General features: G+C 38.2%; 1 protein-coding gene across 8 annotated transcripts in view; it reads left to right on the top strand.

The window, feature by feature from the left end:
* The window catches only part of GRM8 (glutamate metabotropic receptor 8), a 339445-nt gene that overhangs the window by 52379 nt on the left and 269648 nt on the right, over nucleotides 1-17418 (top strand). For all 8 annotated transcript variants that reach the window (XM_061372937.1, XM_061372932.1, XM_061372933.1 and 5 more), the window contains one exon: nucleotides 16661-16877. In XM_061372937.1, coding sequence (XP_061228921.1) covers nucleotides 16661-16877 — 217 coding nt within the window. The remainder of the gene's footprint in view (nucleotides 1-16660; nucleotides 16878-17418) is intronic.

Genomic DNA, 17418 nt, shown 5'->3' on the forward strand with positions numbered 1-17418 from the left:
TACTGCTCCTGTTACTACAGCCCAGGATGCTGCGGGTCCTCTTTGCTGCAAGGATACTGCTGGCTTATGCTGCTTTCACAGCCCTAGGGCCTTTTCCATAGAGCTGCTCTCCATTTATCAGCTGCCAGACTGAATCTTTGCAACAAACTCTGCCTTTTTAGGTGCAGGGATCTGCATTTGTCCTGTTTGAATTTCATGAGGATCCTGTTGGCCTGTTCCTCAAGCCTGACAGCCCTCTCCCTGGTAGTAAGCTTATTACTAGCCTCCAGGTGGGGTATAGTCCCTTAATCATGACCTTCTCCTGATCACCCAATTGGATTTTTACCTGTCCAGTTGTTCATGACCACACTGTAAAGTTGTAACTTGTGTACTGTGGGAGAGAGTGTTTAAAGCTGAAGTCAAATGACATCCCCTGCTCCCTCCTTGACCACAGACCCAGTCACTGTATTGTAGAGAGCAATCAGGGTGGTCAGGCATGATTTCCCATGGTAAATCCACACTGGCTGCTTCCAGTCTTCTTCTTGGTGTGTTCAGAGATGTATTCCAAGAAGACTGACTCCATGATTTTTCCAGGGACTGAAGCGAGGCTGATCTGGATCTAGTTTCCATTTTCACATTCTTTTGAACCTGTGGCGCAACAATATGCTTCTTTCCTGTCATTGTGAACCTCTCCAAGTCTCCATGACCTTTCACATGTGATATGGAGTGAACTTGCAAGGTTATTGGCCACTTCTCTCAGAATCTTTAACTGCAGCCCAGCAGTGTCCCTGGAAGTACACAAGATGACTTACCTTAAGTAACCTCTGACTTGATTTCCATCCACTGCAAGTTGCTCCTTTTGTGAACCCTTTCAGTAAGCAGAGAGGTCTGAGAAACCTTGTTGGTGAAGACTGGAGGAAAGCAAGCATCAGGTATCTCTCCCTTATCTATGTCTGCTGTCACTAAATCACCCATCCCATTCAGCAATGAGCACATATTGTCCTTGTTCAGCATTTTGGTATGAGTTTATTGGTAGAAGCTTTTTGCCAATTTTGATGTCCCCTCTACTATAGATGAGCTTTGGCTTTTCTGACAGTCTCCCTGACTGCCCAAGCAATGGTTTTAAATTCCTGTACCTCGTCCCTACATCCTCCCCCTGTATATTGTCTTTCAGTGTCTCTACACCATAAGTTCTCTGCTCAGTCATGCAGACTTTCTCTTTAGTTTGCTGGTCTTCATGAATATTGGGAAGGACTGCTCTTGCACTTGTAGGATGCTGTCTGAAAGGCCTGCCAAATTCCCTGAACTCCTTTACTTTTCAGAGCTGCCATAGGAACACACTCATCAGTTTCGTGAATAAGCTGAAGTCTGGTAACTTGAAGTCCAGGCTTTGTACTCTGCTTACACTAGATATCCAGAAGTAGATTCCAGCTAAGTTTTCCAGTTATTTGTTGCTTTCAGCATCAATTACCTTTATCTTATTTCTAGTCCTATTTTTCTGCTTTCCTCATTTTAGCTGCTGGATCATGTCATGATTTTATTTATATAAGGAAACAAGTTTTCCCTCAGTGCAAGAAACCAATGCATTAGGCTATCAAATCACTTCTTGATCTTCAGTTGTTGAATTCACTCTTATCTCAGCTGCAAGGCACTACCATTAAGAAGCAGCTGTACTAACAGGTGACTCATACAAGCAGGTGGAAATTATCTGAGATATAGGAAACTTTCCCTGAAGCAGATATAATCAAGTATTAGAGCAGAGAGAGTTTTTAGTGAGCTGCTGCTGATGCACTCAGTTGGGGGAAAAAAGTTTAGTTTTCTATTTTGTTAATATTTGAGTCAACAATAAAAGTCAAAACTCAGGGACTGAGTAAGTTTTAACTCTGTAGAGCATCTGTTGACTACTCAAAGCAGGTATTCCAGACTCTACCTTCCAACTGTTCTTTCAATTGAATGTTTACAGTCAATAAAAAGGGTAATATATTTTTCACATCCTGAGAGATATTTCAGTATTTAACTTGCTCCTTTTTGTATTCTAAATAGATAAAACAAATTATCCCGTTCTAACTATGCACCATGAATTTGTTATTAACTGGTAGGTTTGAACACATTGACCTGAAGTGAGATAAGATGTGGAAATCCCAAGTGCTTCTTATTTCTTGAGAATATGCAGGTGTGCATTTAGAAGCTTTAAAAAAAGATATGTGTGAGATCACATTTCTGATCATGTGTTTGATTCTCATTCTTGGAGGTAAAATTCCATGTCTGTGAAAAGCTTCCTTGGCCTTAGTAAGCACTTAGATAATGAACTTGCACATTTTAGGACTTGAGCCTTGTATTTCTGAGTAGTCAATTTAGGGAACGAAGGAAATTTGTGTTAGTTTTGTTTGATAACTTCAAGAATTACTGAAAGGGGAGGCTGATGCTCACATCACGTGAGAGCCTGTTTGCTAATTATCTTTCTGGAAGTTTCTTCTGTAGAGCTAAAATTTCCAAAATCTCTGGTGAAATGGTAGCATGGAGACAACCCAACAATTTCCATGCAGAAATGCTTCTTTATAGTGCTTTCTGTATTGTGTGACAGCTACGCATCCAAACTGTGAAACAGAGGTCTGAAGAGAGTTTTTCTGTTTGATTCTTTGCTTTTAGGAAAAGTTGAGAAAATGCTACTACTAATAATACCAGTAGTTTGTGTTTTGAAGTGGTGTGTTTGGGGGGAAATAAAAATTGCCTTGTGGAAAAAGTAGCTGTCTAACCAGTTACCACTATTTGCTGAGCTTTTTTGTGCTGCTGTAACTTAATCTACAGGGCCATGGTACTACCTGTGCACTTAGTGTCTTGTTCTCACTGATGTACCTCTGACTAGAAGGAAAGCAAATGAAGTGTCTTGGGAATGCCAGCTTCTTTCTGTTGATGCAGTTGTGAGACGCTCCTGGCACAGCAGAGTGTAGTATTGTGATTCGCCCTCTGTGTGCAGCCCCTGGCTATGACCCCATAGGATGGAAGAGAGGGACAGCAGCACTAGGACCCCGCTGAGTTGCAGATGCTCAGAGGGGGATTTCATTATTTGGGTAGTAACTAAAATGAAAAGCCTTTGCCTCCACTATAAGGGTGTGAGCCCTTCTGTGCCTGCCGGCAGTGCTCTGCCTCCTGCGAGCCCGTGCTGACACCACCCTGCGTTCTCACCTATGGTTCCCCTTGGCTTGGCTTACTGAGGCAAAGCACTGGATGCAAGGGCCTGGGTTTCTGCAGCCTGAAAATGAGGTTTTGCTCTACAGTTGGTTTAAGCACAGACTGGGCTCTAGAGACTCCAGCCCTGAGGCTGCATCCACCAGGCTGTGCAAAGGGTGAGCTGGCCTCTGAAGGTGCCCTTTGCATAAACACACTCGGTGATGGAGGGAATCTGGGACTATTTGCCTCCAGCACAGACAATAGCTCTGTTTTTACTCCCGTGTATTTTGCACAGCGCTTTCCTCTGTACATGGAGAAGAGTATTTGAAACAATTTGCTCTTTTCATTAGAGCCTGACTGTTGTGACACCTACATATAAGAAGCCAAAGTTTTTCTCTCTTGAGTACAATATTGTTGATTTGTGGCTCAGCCAAATTGAATGAGTGGAGAGGATATATGCAGGAAAAGCATGCAAGGAGAAATGCTGAGAAATAACAGATAAGACTCTGATAGATGTACAAATATATAGAAAATAACTTCATTTAATTGTATGGGGAATTCTGTCAGACAGAAATTTCTTGTATCCTAATAGGGAGTGAAATTGCAATTCTTTAGAAATCTGATATGGAGGATTTTCAGATTCATTTGGAAACTGCATAATACAACTTAATTGTTTTCATAAATTTGAAGAGTTATATTTGGACTACCTAGCTCAGATAATAACAGTAAAACCTCAGAAAACCCTCTGTGTGCCTCAAGTGGTGTTCAGAGATTTCAGTCTATGATCGGTAAAGATGTTCTTGGATCTGTGAAACTTCTGGTGTCTAATTTTGGCCAGTAAAGTTCTCTTAGCATTTACAGTTCTGTGACTGCGTTTCCCCATGAGGGCTGCCACCTTGGCAGTTAGCTTATTGCCTGTATGTTTGGCAAATAATATTTTATTCGGTATCAAAAGCACCCCAAGACCAGACCCTGGGACGTGCCCTAGCTCAGATGTAGTGCAGAGCTGTGCAATTGTGTCTGTGCAATTATGTCTGTTTGTTCTCTAGCTTTAAGCAACTCATCATGCAGGGTCCTGCTGACAGGGGAGGGTGAGAAAGTCCTCTCCATCTTAGTCTGGCCAGTGTCTCAGAGTTAAAGCAATCCCTAGGGAGATCTGGTTCAGGCTGTAGGTAATGTAAGAGATGCATGCTGAAGGTGATGTAACAGACATGTTTCACGCTTTGGTTTTTGCTATAACCTTTTCTGTATTGGTTTCTAACCTAGAGGTAAACGACTTATGGTAGGTCATCAGCCCTACACAAAAGAAGGGCTCCTAACTAAGAGTGAAGATGTGAGTGTATAAACGTAGGCTCTGTGTCAAGTAGCTTTTCTTTAAAAAATAAATAAAGACGGCAACATTGTCTCCAGCTTGTTTTTAGAAGAGAATTGTGAACCAGTCTATGTGTGGAAGATGACTTTAGGCTATCAAGCGCAGTCTTGGCTCCACCTACACCAAAGAAATGTGAACTTGGCATTTCCTACTGGCTATCTCAGGAAGTATCATGTGAATCCCATTCCAAAGTGTTTAATTTCACCATATGTTACATAAGCAGCCCACATGCCAGACAGAGCCTGAAAATTCTGTTCCAGTAAACCTCAGTGCTTTGTTGCCTTTATGATTAAAAAGTAAGATCTACAAACTGTGAAAGAGAAAACGACTAAAGACATCAAAAACAAATGCTTCAAAGTTGTGTGTTGTTTCTTTTTTTTTTTTTTGTTTGTGATGTAGATGACATTGATGTTCCATGGAAAAATATGTTGATATCTTTCAGTTGGCAATTTTAAACCAACTCTTCCAGTGCCTGGAAGTAGATAGCTGACACTGATATGCAGAAATATATTTGTGAAGCAGTTTCAGTAAGTAGATAGAAATGGAATTGTGTCGGGCTTAGCACAGGCTGGCATTCCCACACCACTTGTCATCAGGAGCATCCACTCAGGCTTTTGATGTCTCCAATGTTTATTCAATGCACTTGACACTTTTAAATGCAGTTTAGTGTAATTTTGCTTTTGATGGGGTCTTTTAACATATGCAGCAACAGACTGAGGGAGGACAATTTCAAAATAAAAGATGTTCATTCATCAAAAGCTGCTACAGTATTCAGAAGTGGTACAGTGGCACTCATTGCTAATACACATCACTTGTGCACAGTATACAAAAGGAGGTTTCTGAAGACTACTGATCAGTGCACCAATGCACTGCATACAGTAGCTGCAGGCTGAAACACTGTCTGGTAAACATGGGTTCTCTTAAAAGGACCTGTATTAAAGCTGGGCTCATAAAAACAGTTCTTTTGCATCAACCAAAGGAAAAATCTAAAATAGATGAAGTGTATAAAGGTTCCTAATATACAGTCATAGTGGAACCAATTGGTTTCTTGCTCCACTCAAATAAAGACACTGAATTCTGTGAAACATGTGGGCTGACATGAGCATTTTCACACTCTAGGCAAAAGGTATGTATGGAGCTCCAGGGCCAAGGTTCCCTTGCTGCCTGCTAAATCCCTCCCTGGCTTTGCTGCATGCTGCAAGTGAGCTGATAACTGCATGTATGAAGGCAAAACTCTGCCTCTGACTGTTGAGATTCTGTCAGAAGTATGGGGTGTAACTGTGACTGCTGAAATGAGAAGAAAATGAGTGGTGGAGCTTTTTTTGGCTTATTGAAAGCTCCTCAGACCCTCTTCTTTCAGCATTTTGCTGAGCTGATGAAGTAGGATGTTCATGGTGGGGCCAGACTTACAGGATCAAGCTAAGTGAGGAGGACTTTTAAGAACCTTCAAAAGGACTTATTTATCATCTGTATTTGGACTTAGAGATATTAGAGAGTCACAGCTAGGGAGCAAATCTCCATCGCACTAGCCAGAAAGGCTAAGGCTAGCACTCAAACAAGGCTGTATAGTGGTGATAACAGTAAACTGATTTGTACTTAAATTACAATGAATGAGAATAGGGAAAAGGAGAATTTGCAGAAATGATGGAAAATGCTCATCCAGTAGTCTTTTTTTTTTTTTTTCCCTGCATCAAACGCTGGCTTTGCTGAGTTTGTGGATGTGTTCCCAATGCAGTCAGAGGGCAAAAATGCCAATTATGGGAAAGGAAGTCTTACACAGTAGACAAGAGTGAGTAGTGACCCTGTCAAGCCTTATTTCACAGGAATTCCCCTTCGCCCTTTCTGCTGGGCCAAGTGAAAACACTGTGTATCTCTGAACTGCAAGCTGCAGAAGGGGAGAAGCAGAGCTGGAACCGGGAATTCTGACTTAGCTCTTTAGAAACCAGTCTCTCTCTACTCTTCTCACTTCAGTGAACCTGTGGTCAGGGAGAGATGAGGGAGTTAGAAGAGACAGGAAAACCAGGTGTGAAGAAAAAGGGGCATCTGGGAAGAAGATAGTGTTCGCATAGAGAAAAGAGAGCAAACATCAAGAAAATAGACGAAGGGAACTCTAAGTTCTTGAAATATCTGAGGAAAGAAAGTATGAGTTATAGGAAGAAAGGGAAAAATGTCAGGGATATGTACCTATATATAGGAAACAGTTCAATAAGAAGTGATGTTGAACTATTTCTATAAAGCTTTCCCCAATATTGTAATTCTCTCATTTAGATGGGTAAGCTAAGAATATACAACTGTTCACATAGGTAACCTCTGCAAGATCTCTTTATTTCTTCAAGTGATCTTATTCTCTTCAAGCTGTGCTTTTCTTAAAGCTCATCTTCTTGTGTAATTTCAGTCAATAACAATATCAGCTTATAAACAAAATTTGGATAACCACCCCAGTGGGGAAATATAAACAACTGTCCAGTCAGTCAGAAAGGAAAGGAAAAGGGCCCAATACATGGAATATGTGTGTGCATGTGTGTGCATATGTGTACATATTTGATACACACATAAATATTTTTTGCTGAAATATAATAATTTCTTTTGTAGTTCATGACTCTCAGGGCAATATTACTCCTTTTTGGAAACTTTGCTTATGACTGCTGGTAGGGTCAAAACAAGTGATGGATGATTTCAGACTTTGACTCTGATATGCCTGATCATAGCCACAACCTCCTTGTGTCGTGGTCTGTGTGTGTTGAGGATGACTTTTTATGTTGTACCTATCCTATCTGAAATACAGATGCTTGTGAAAGTTGTTTCTCTCTGCTTGCCATGATGTTTCTGGTAAAATAATCCATGGATCAATGCAGTGATAAAATACAGAGTTGAAGTCAGAAATCAGAATGAAAACCAGGTAATGATGGAAGAGTCATTGCCATATGGTGTTCAGGAACCATGTGGAGGAGGATGCCTTTTTTTCCACAGCCACCCTACTATATTTAAGATAATGTAGATTGTGAATAGAAAGTAAGGCTTGGATGTCATTTCCATAGGTCTCAGATAGCTTCCAACCTTTTGATTGGAAATATTTTGGTTTTTTATTCGACTTTTCTACCAGTAGGAACTGGATTTAGCATCTCACTGTGCTAATACAGGAAACATTGAACTCTTTGGAAATGACTTGGGACTGGCTAATGTTTTCTTGTAACTTTTAAATTTAGAATCATAGAATCATAGAATAGTTAGGGTTGGAAAGGACCTTAAGATCATCTAGTTCCATCCCCCCTGCCATGGGCAGGGACACCTCCCACTAAACCATGTCACCCAAAGCTCTGTCCAATTAAAAAACTTAGAGGTAAAATTATTTAATTGCCAAATCTTACTGTTTTAAGAAATTAAGACAAATCATCTCAGCACACGAAAAAGGGTTACCTTTCATTTTTCTTCTTCCAAGTCCATAATATACGGGTTTAAAATGATACTTTGAGAGCCTTTGTTGCATAGGAAATCCCTAGTCCCTTAATGGACCCTGATATGTAGTAACCAAGCCATTAGCATGGGGCAGAAAGATTATAGAAGAACTGGGCTTTCTGAGTCCATAGCCAAAGGGTAGGCAGCATACCCTAGAACATGTGAAAGCATCCTTTAAAGCACTGAGTGTATGTGTCGGGCCAGCTGAGATCCATTTACATATATTCATGTTGGCCACAACTGTGGAGATAGCTGTCAACAATACAAAATTTGCTTTTCCTCCTCATGATATTTTTCAGTTACTTATACCTCTTGATGCTAAGTTGGCAGCATGGATAGCAAAAGGATAGGAGTACTTCTCAGCCAGTGGTGTAAGCTGAACTGGCCTTGCAACATTAAAAAGTGAATGCAAAGATCAGAATTGTCCATTAAGCAGAGCACCCATCTTTCATTCTGAGATGCACCCTCTTCTTCCATACTGATGGTCTCTGTAGTTGGAAAAAATCCTGAGGACAGTTGTGTCCCCACAGGTGAGACTCTGAAGCTGCCTGCTGTGCTCTCTATAGTATTAATTAGTAAATGAATTTGAGGGAAACTTGATTTGGACTGAGGAGTCCTTTGAGCTACTAGGTAAATGTATTACTGCTGAATAATAATAAAAAGTTAGCTTTGTTAATTCAGACCAAAAGTAACGCACATCTTGGTATATTTTCTTTAAACTCATCAAAAGAAATTACAGTTCCAGGCACTGACATGACAAGCTTTAATGAGGAAAGTAGGGATAAAAAAGCTTTGAAATGCCAGAGTTCACACTGTGCTCAGCAGAGATTGACACAAGTCTAACATATTGATACACATAATTAAGTGTGGGTTTCCCCAACAAGTAGAAAAGGAATTTTAATAGTTTAAGAAGTCCCTAAAGCTATCTGACCAACCTTGGCTTTCCGTTTGATCTGACGGTCGGAGAACATAAGTAACTATGAAGGAAGAGCTAACAGCCATTCCCTAGCTCCAGGTGCCCCCACCCCCCTCCTAGTGATTTGATCTTGGTATGAATATTACTCATTTGATCTGCTGCTTTTTCAGTTTATCATTCAGTGCCTGGACCTCAGCTGGGTTTAAAATATTTAGAAAGAGGCTGCCTACAGATGATGGATAATTTAATGTGCAACTGCTTAACATAGCTGGTTTTCAGACAATCAGACCCCAAAATTTAAAAGTATGTAGAAGGACCAGAATAGAGCTCCCTTACTGAGAAAATGCCTTTGTTAAACATTTGTCAATAGATTCTCCTGCACAGAACACTGATGACAGCTCAAGCTGTCCTTAGATGGATTCTCATCCTCCTGGAGTTACACAGCAATGCACAGTGTGACAAGATGTGCTTTAGCTGTAAAAATGTTGGTAATGCGTAAATATCCTTTTAATGTTTTGCCCTAAAGTGCATAACACAGCAGAGATGCTGGTACTTTCCTGAAACCTGAATTTGTTTTGTGGTTGCTGCATCTATTATGGAATTTGAGATTGTGGTATCACAATATTTATTATTAGTTTCTTCTATAGTATCCCTTGTAATTAAAAGCAATGACCTGCGATAAGTCCCTGACCTAGTTCAACAAACTGGAAGGAAACTACTTCTCAAATTTAAACACTTTATATATTATACACATCCCTTCTTTGTTGCATCCTGTTCTACCAGGGCAGCACAGCAGGCCACAAACTGGAATATGCTTGCTATAGCATGTCTGGTTAGACTTTATGAAAGATATTTTCTGGCTGTGGGGATAGAATGCAATTCAATGGAGCTTTAATATTTTTTTAGCCTGTAATCTGATGCTACACAATTACACGTATTAACTATAAAAAATTACTTTCTCTAAGAAATTAACTTTATTCAGAATACCGAAGTTGCTAGTCCATTTGACCACCAGTGACAGCCCCAGAAATAGGTGTGATAGATAACTACTGTGTTTGAGGAAAAAAAAGAGAAAATCAATAATGAAAGAGGGTTTGCATGTTTGATTTTGCCTTCATGTTTCCACTCAACTAGCGGTTGCATCTGCCTTGTAATTTTTCATATACCAGATCAACCTATGAAGAGTGTAGAAATAATATTGTTGGCAGCAAACTGTGCTGCATTGATTCTTGGCTATGTCCTTGTTTCGTGAGAAGATCAATGCAGATTGCTGAAGATACATTCTGCTCAGGAATATGTCTTCTGAAGGTAACTGATGGCAAAAAAAGTAAAGTAAAGCCAGTGAAAGAGTAATAGGAAGTGAAAGAGTAAAATAATTTACCTATCCCAGCTCAGAAATGCTTAGCTGTGATGGATCACTTCTGTCCCTGTGTTTGGGCAGAAAAAATAGTAATAGCTAAGTTGCATTTCATCACAAAGACCATATCTTTGCACAAAACCCATGCAAACTTATAGGGAACTTTCAGAAGATTTTAAATGACCTTATCATTAGCTCCTTGTTATTAAGCGTATGAATTGCAAGTACCCTTGATAGGAACTGCTGTGATATTTACTCCAAATAGAATGACTTGGAATAATTCAAATGGATTTAAGAAAAATCCTGCCTTCTGAGTGAAATCAGCTAATGGCAGCTTTCAGATGATACTTTAGTTCCTTCCAAACCTTTAATTTCTATATTTTTTTTAAATAAATGCATTTTAAATTCCATTTGTCTAGGTGAAAAGTATACCTGTTTTTTCTTGCTTTTGCTCTAGCTGATGTGAACATATTTTTTTTGTGGAGGGTGGAAAACTGTGGCAATTCCTGAACATGATGTTTTGCTGGACACATGATAAATACTGTGGTTGAGCATCCTTAACATACAGAGAGAGCATCAAGTGTAAATGACTAAATAAATACAGTTTAGAATTACATGTTTATAACTGTATATACATCTACTGAGAAATTATATTGTCACAGATTGATCTTCCTCATGGTTAAACCCATGGAAAGAGGCTGAGTCAGAAAACTTCATATGCTACACCTTTTCCAAAATATCAGCTCTAGCAGAGGTGGTTTGTAGCTGGAGGACCTGGCAAGGTGTCACCCGGCTCAGCTGCTCTGGGCATTGAACAGGGCATCTCACATCTCCAAAGGGTGAGATGTAAGATGCTACTAAGTCTTACTGTGGTATATCTCCCCAGAGTGATATAATGTTGGTTTATTCTGAAAATTAGCAAAATGAGGTCCCTAATGATAGCATGGCTGACCTGTTCAGTTTTTGTCATATGTGGAAAGATGAGGACATCGCAGAAGGAAACTGATCTTTGGCTGTGCACAGATGTCTTAGTCATGTGTAGCCAAAATGAGTTGGACTGTGAGAGCAGAACACATGTAGTTGTTTACAGTATTGTACTACCTAGTGAGCGTATAGCAGTTGAATTAATCTTCCAGGCTCCCCTTATAGTCAGTGGAGACGAATGGGCAGTTTCAGGTGCATTTCATCTCCTCCTACAGTTAGTAACAAAAAAGAGTATTTTAAATCCTGTGTGGTGTAGTGTAAGATGTTATTAAGCCTCATCAAGCTCTTTTGGATCTTGAATGTCTACCCTGAATGACTTTAGCATTATTGCAGGCTGACACACTTTTTAGAAGTGAAAGCAGGCTAAGATGATATTCTGGCTGATGGCGGTTTACAAATATGACTAATAGCTTAAATATAGTGACCTCAGCTCCCATTCAGCAACTGTTCAATATCTAGGCCCTGAGGATTCATTTCACTGCTGTGAGATTTTTGTACTTGCAAGAACTCTTTCTTGGTGTACAGAAGAGGGAATAAAAATCTTGAAAAGACAGGGCCATTAATGATTCATGATAGACATTTAAAATTCAAAAAAATCACCAAGTTGAAAATGCATTTCCACAGTCAAATTTTATTTCAAGCCCTTTTACTCCTTCGCAAGCTTTATTAGTTGGTGGTAAAATGCCAGTTGGTATTGAGCAATCATTAACCTACAGTTTATTGACTTCAATTTTTTAGCTATAATTATTACTATTTTCAGTGTGCTATTGCTAATATTCTTCAAAAAAAAAACACAAAAAACAAAAAACAAAAACCAACAACCCCACAGCCCTACTGCTTAGTGATGAGAGAATGGAAAAGGGAAATAAAATGTTAGTTGATATGTTAGTAATGATAGGACTGAGTGGGTAGTGAAACTGAAGATATGAGTGATTTAAGCCCATTACTCTGGGTGACTGTACAGCACTCATAATCTGTAATATTCAAAATTACTGGTGATTTCTTTCTTGGGTCTCTTTTCTTATGAGCTTAGTTCATTTCACTGTCTGATACTCTGCTCTCCAATTATGCTTTCAGCTGAAAGTCTATATAAATGAAGATGGCGTTTGAAATGGCCAGCTGATACTTTACATTGACAAATGTATCATGCAAATGGATTTGAAAGCTCAATAAAAAGGTTCCAGTGAACTTCTGTCCAGAACTTGGACAGCATGTGATTGAAGAGGCATACTAAGAGCTGCCTGCTGTTGTGAAGACACTTTACTGGAAGGGCAGACCTAGGTCACATTGTTTCCTCTGCTGTCCTCAGCAACACTTCTGGTTTTGGGTTTGGATCCTAGCACTGGACCCACCAAACAGATCCAGGGTAATGCTTCCCTATTTTCAGTGCACAAGAGAGTGAAAGTGGTTTACCACTTGGCTGAAATAAAAATTCACATTTGTTGTCTTTGACACTTCTGCAGTCACCCACACCTCCTGCATCAGGGAGTAGAAGTCTGCTCTGTGGTAATGCTTAGTGGATATCTTGGACTGATGTTATTCTCCTTTTGAAGTGCTGCCACAGTCATGCTTTGTGGACAGTTAATTCTGAAGGTAACTGCTCCATCTTGTCTAATCTTTTGGGAAGTGGAGATCCTTGGAGATGGATTTAATCAGCTAGAAGATGTATACGAAAAGATCCAGGAAAAATAGACTATTCTGAAGTGCTGAATTTGGCTTGAATGTATCTTGAAGGATTAGCTGCTCTACTTAGTTACAAGCAATAGTTTTCTTTTTCTTTCAAATTGTTTTATTTCTTTAAGCATGCAGAATCATTTTCCAATGTCAGTGGCTGAATAGTAGAATGCGATGAAGCCAATACTGACTTAAAGGACTGAGGGGTTGCTGGTAGTTTCAGCAGTAGTTCAGTATGCACCAAAGTTAATACTGGTTAATAATTAAGCCAATAAAATGGGATATTGTTACAAAGCTCTATTCTGTAAATGATTGCTTTTAAACATTCAAAAAACAGTTTTAGCTTTTTCTTTTTTTAAAAAACAGGGATTAAAATAAAGCTTCTAAGAATTCATCTCTATAATAATTTCAGAGTTCAAGTCTCTCACCTACTAGAAGTTGAGAGTTTATCAGCAGATTACAGGTTAATGGGAGGCAGTTGCCAAACCATAAAGTAGGAAAGAATAGAAAAAGCATATTGATGAACATTCAAACATGAATGCTTTTAGCCATTATCAGTGAATGTGACAGCTGTTGTGTGACAACCGATTGAAATATGGTTATATAATCCATTGGGTCTTTCCCCTTTTTTCCCCTAAAGAAAAGGAAATATGCCATTAAGAGTGCTGTATAACACTTAAATACAATGTAAACATTACACATATTGTATTTAATTTCAAAAATTTAGATTGAAAAATCTAGAATGAGAAATATGAAACCCTTTTATAAGTCTTTTTCAAAATGCAAATTTAAGTCTCAAGGGGCCAGTGGAACCTAAGGTATAAACACAGTCTGTATTTAGGGAGTTTTAAAAACCCATATTACTGAATTGATAGAGCATAACAGCTCCCTTGCTTAGGCAGCATTATGGTCTATCTTGTAAAATGTACTTGGGGACATGTAAAATGGTTTATTAAACCTACAGTCCATAACTAGAGTTGTTACATTTTAATGTATATATTTTTCATTCATGGGTTATTGAACCACTAAATCCTAACAATTTGTCCTCATGCCAAACAATTTCTTTGAGCCTTGTTCTGAGTCTTTTCAGCAACTGAGTGACCATTGGAACATATCCCCGATCCTTAAATTTTAAAGCTATTTTTCAGTGCCTCCATGTATACAAATTTAAAATTAAAAGTGGGCAAGGAAGGAAGCTTCTGTTTACTTTCACAGAAAATGCTTTCATGGAAAGAAATCCATGAAGTATTTCTGGGTGGGAGGATCTGCAGTTTCAGGGAGAAGAATCTTGAATGTGAAGTGCTCTCTATAACTAAAAGGAATGTATACTAAAAGAAATAAGGAGAATTTTACTTATGCCATTGCATGAACCCTTTTTTATCCGCACTTAGGTATGGCTTGCTATTTAGAGAGTGTCTTTCTCCATACTTTTACATGGCATATTGTTCTCTCATGCTAGCAAAAAATTGGCATAAGTTATAAATCAGTGGTGAATTAACACTAGTAGGTGTGCCCAATGATTTCAGGGCATACTGGGTTTGGACTGTGTTTTCCTTCCACTGCTATTAGAATAACTAAAGGGAAGAAGCCGAACTAGAAAGAGATGAAAAGTAGTAAAATAGCTTCTTCTGTTTGCGTTTTCCAAGGTCCCAAATAAATGATAGTCACAGTACATAAAATACCTCTATTGATCTGAAACATTTCATTGCTGTGGTTCAACCAACAACTCTCCTACAAACACATATCTAGGATTTGTTATTCATCTCATGCCTGAAGAGAAACAGGAGCTGTGAAAGTTAATGGATATAACCCTGTGTTCTAGGCTTCAAGATTTTCAACGATAAAGTATTTGTCTACAAAATCTCTTCCTGGTGTTGATTTTATGAAGATTATTGATAAAATAGCTGTCATCAGAGCAGCAATGCCACAGTATTTGTGAAATGGCAAACCAAGGAGCAAAATGAGTAAAATCACACAGGCTGTCTTTATTCTTTTCCATCTGGAAAAATACAACTGGTTTAGAGAGTAATAGGGTAAATTTAGAAAGGGAATGGTATGTGCTCTAAGTGTGCATAATTTTGTTATAACAAGCCAAAATCTCTTGACTGTAGAGAGATAAAGAAGTTTCAGACATTTTCTGAAAGAAAGGGATTGGTACAATGTAAGTTTTTAAGTACAATTTATCCATTATTTTTATGTGGTGGATCTTTGCTATGTTAGAAATACTGATTTCCATGAGATATAAACTTTAGCTGTTTTTTCTGTGATCCTCCCTTTCCTTTTTTCTGTTATCTTTGGTTGTTATTATTATAACATTTCAGATTATTTATTCTGAGGCATTTCCATGAGTAGAAAATATCTTGAAGAAGAATATAGCCAAGATATATAACAGTTTATTTTATTTGCTTCTGACTGAGAAATGATTTTGCCATCCCTTAGGCTATAAACTGTTTTTCAGGCTGTAAAAGTCTATGCTGCCTTTGCAGGTATGTTTAACGACCAGACTCTTTGAATCCCTTATATTTACTTCAAATCCTTTTTTTTTAGTTTGAGCTGATGAGGAAGCAATGTACAGCCCTTAAAAATTGCAAACCTTCTACTACAGCATGTGATACAAGAGTGAGCATTTACCAGGCACCTGTTATCTGGGACTGCTAAATTCACATCTGAACAGAATCAATTCAGGAATTCTGTTCAGACTGCTTTCTTGAAGGCTATGTTATACTTTGTAAAATTTGTATTAGGTACATATTATTAATCTGGATTACAAATGCAATGCAGTATTTAGAGTATCTTTCATTTGAAGCTAGTGACTATTTCATCAGTTTTACCATTTTAAATGAGAAAAAAATTTGCCTTTTAAATTAGCATAAATGTTAATTAAACTTTCTTGCACCAAAATACTCTTCAGAATAATTTAAATAATTGAATATTGCTTACAGACAGTTTCCTCTGGACATTGCCAAGTCATTTATTTAATAGAAGAGTTAATAGAAAATCACCTTAGGTTGTTGGGGTTTTTTTTCCCCAAAATAATAATTTATCTAAAAAATGTATTTAAGTTATTTAGTGCTTGCAGTTTTTATTTGTTTCTACTGAGAATATTGAAGTGTTTTCTTCAAAGATTGCCATCCTTTCTCCTTCTCTATGTATATACAGTATATATAAATTTTTTTAGATGTTTCAGATAGCTTTTGATATTAACTACATAGTCTCCATATTCTTAAATCATGTAATAGCATATTAAAACTGGAAAATGAAAAATCTATGACAGAGAAAGCTTGAAAAAATAGGAATAAAATGGGAAAGCACATATGCATGTACATAAATAAACAAAGCAATGAAATGGAAATAATCTATGTTTTACTCATCAAATTTAGCTGTAGCACTTTTAAGAATCACAGTTATCAAAACTGACCTTTTAATCTTCTGTAGTAATAGTAAGAACTCCTCCTTTTTTTTTCTTCATCTTTTCTTATCAGAGCCAGGATCAAAAAAGAAGTTGTTACACTTACATGTCAAGAATCATGACATCTGAAGAAAAGCAGAATGCATTATTTCTTGGTGAGAGTGTTATACAATAAGACTTGACTGACATTTTGCAAAATTTGAGCTGCTTTCTGATCAGTTGATTTAATTAAAACAAGATATTCATTTCTGTGTATAATCTATTTTAAGTCTTTCAAACATGCAAGTATATAGTGTAAAATGATATTAGATTGTCTTGAATGATTTGTCATTCTATTTGCAGATACCTCAAATCAGCTATGCATCTACAGCTCCAGAACTGAGCGATAACACCAGGTATGACTTCTTCTCTCGGGTGGTTCCACCGGACTCCTACCAAGCACAGGCCATGGTTGACATTGTGACAGCCCTTGGGTGGAACTATGTCTCAACACTGGCTTCTGAAGGCAACTATGGAGAGAGTGGCGTGGAGGCATTCACACAGATCTCCAGAGAAATTGGTGAGTTTATGTTTATCAGATTTTGTACTTACTGCTGCTAGGTTACAGAGTATCTCTGAGCTCTGCCTAGGTCTACTTAGTGCAATCAGAACACCTGCAGGTATGTTACCTGGACTCAAGTGGAGGTGTTTATGGATGACTCTGCTCCTCACAAGTCTGCCAGGGTGACAGGTCTGTCAGCAAATTAAGAAAAGCTCCCGAGGCAAAGAAATTATGTCTCTTGCCCTTTTTGGAAAAGGGGTGTTCCTTGATGAGTTAGGGGCAAAAAACAAACACCAGCTGAATTACAGGAGATGTGATTAATTTACTTTAGAAAAATCATAATCCAGTGAGACCTCATTTTCCATGTTCCAGCACTGATAAATCTAGGGTTTTTAATTTTGATGAATTTGAAATACAGAAAAAAAAAAAAACCCAACAAAAACAAAAAACCCCCCAACCCTGTGAAGTACAAAGACTGCTTTACTTTTCTTTCAGGATGAAATGTGCTATATAAATACGGGCATTATTATGAGAAGTATATTTATGTCCCTTTGATCTT

Source organism: Neopsephotus bourkii, unplaced genomic scaffold, assembly GCF_033783945.1.
Source record: "Neopsephotus bourkii isolate Nb327-2 ecotype Australia unplaced genomic scaffold, CSIRO-AGI_Nbou_v1 NB_1624, whole genome shotgun sequence".
NCBI lineage: Eukaryota > Metazoa > Chordata > Aves > Psittaciformes > Psittacidae > Neopsephotus > Neopsephotus bourkii.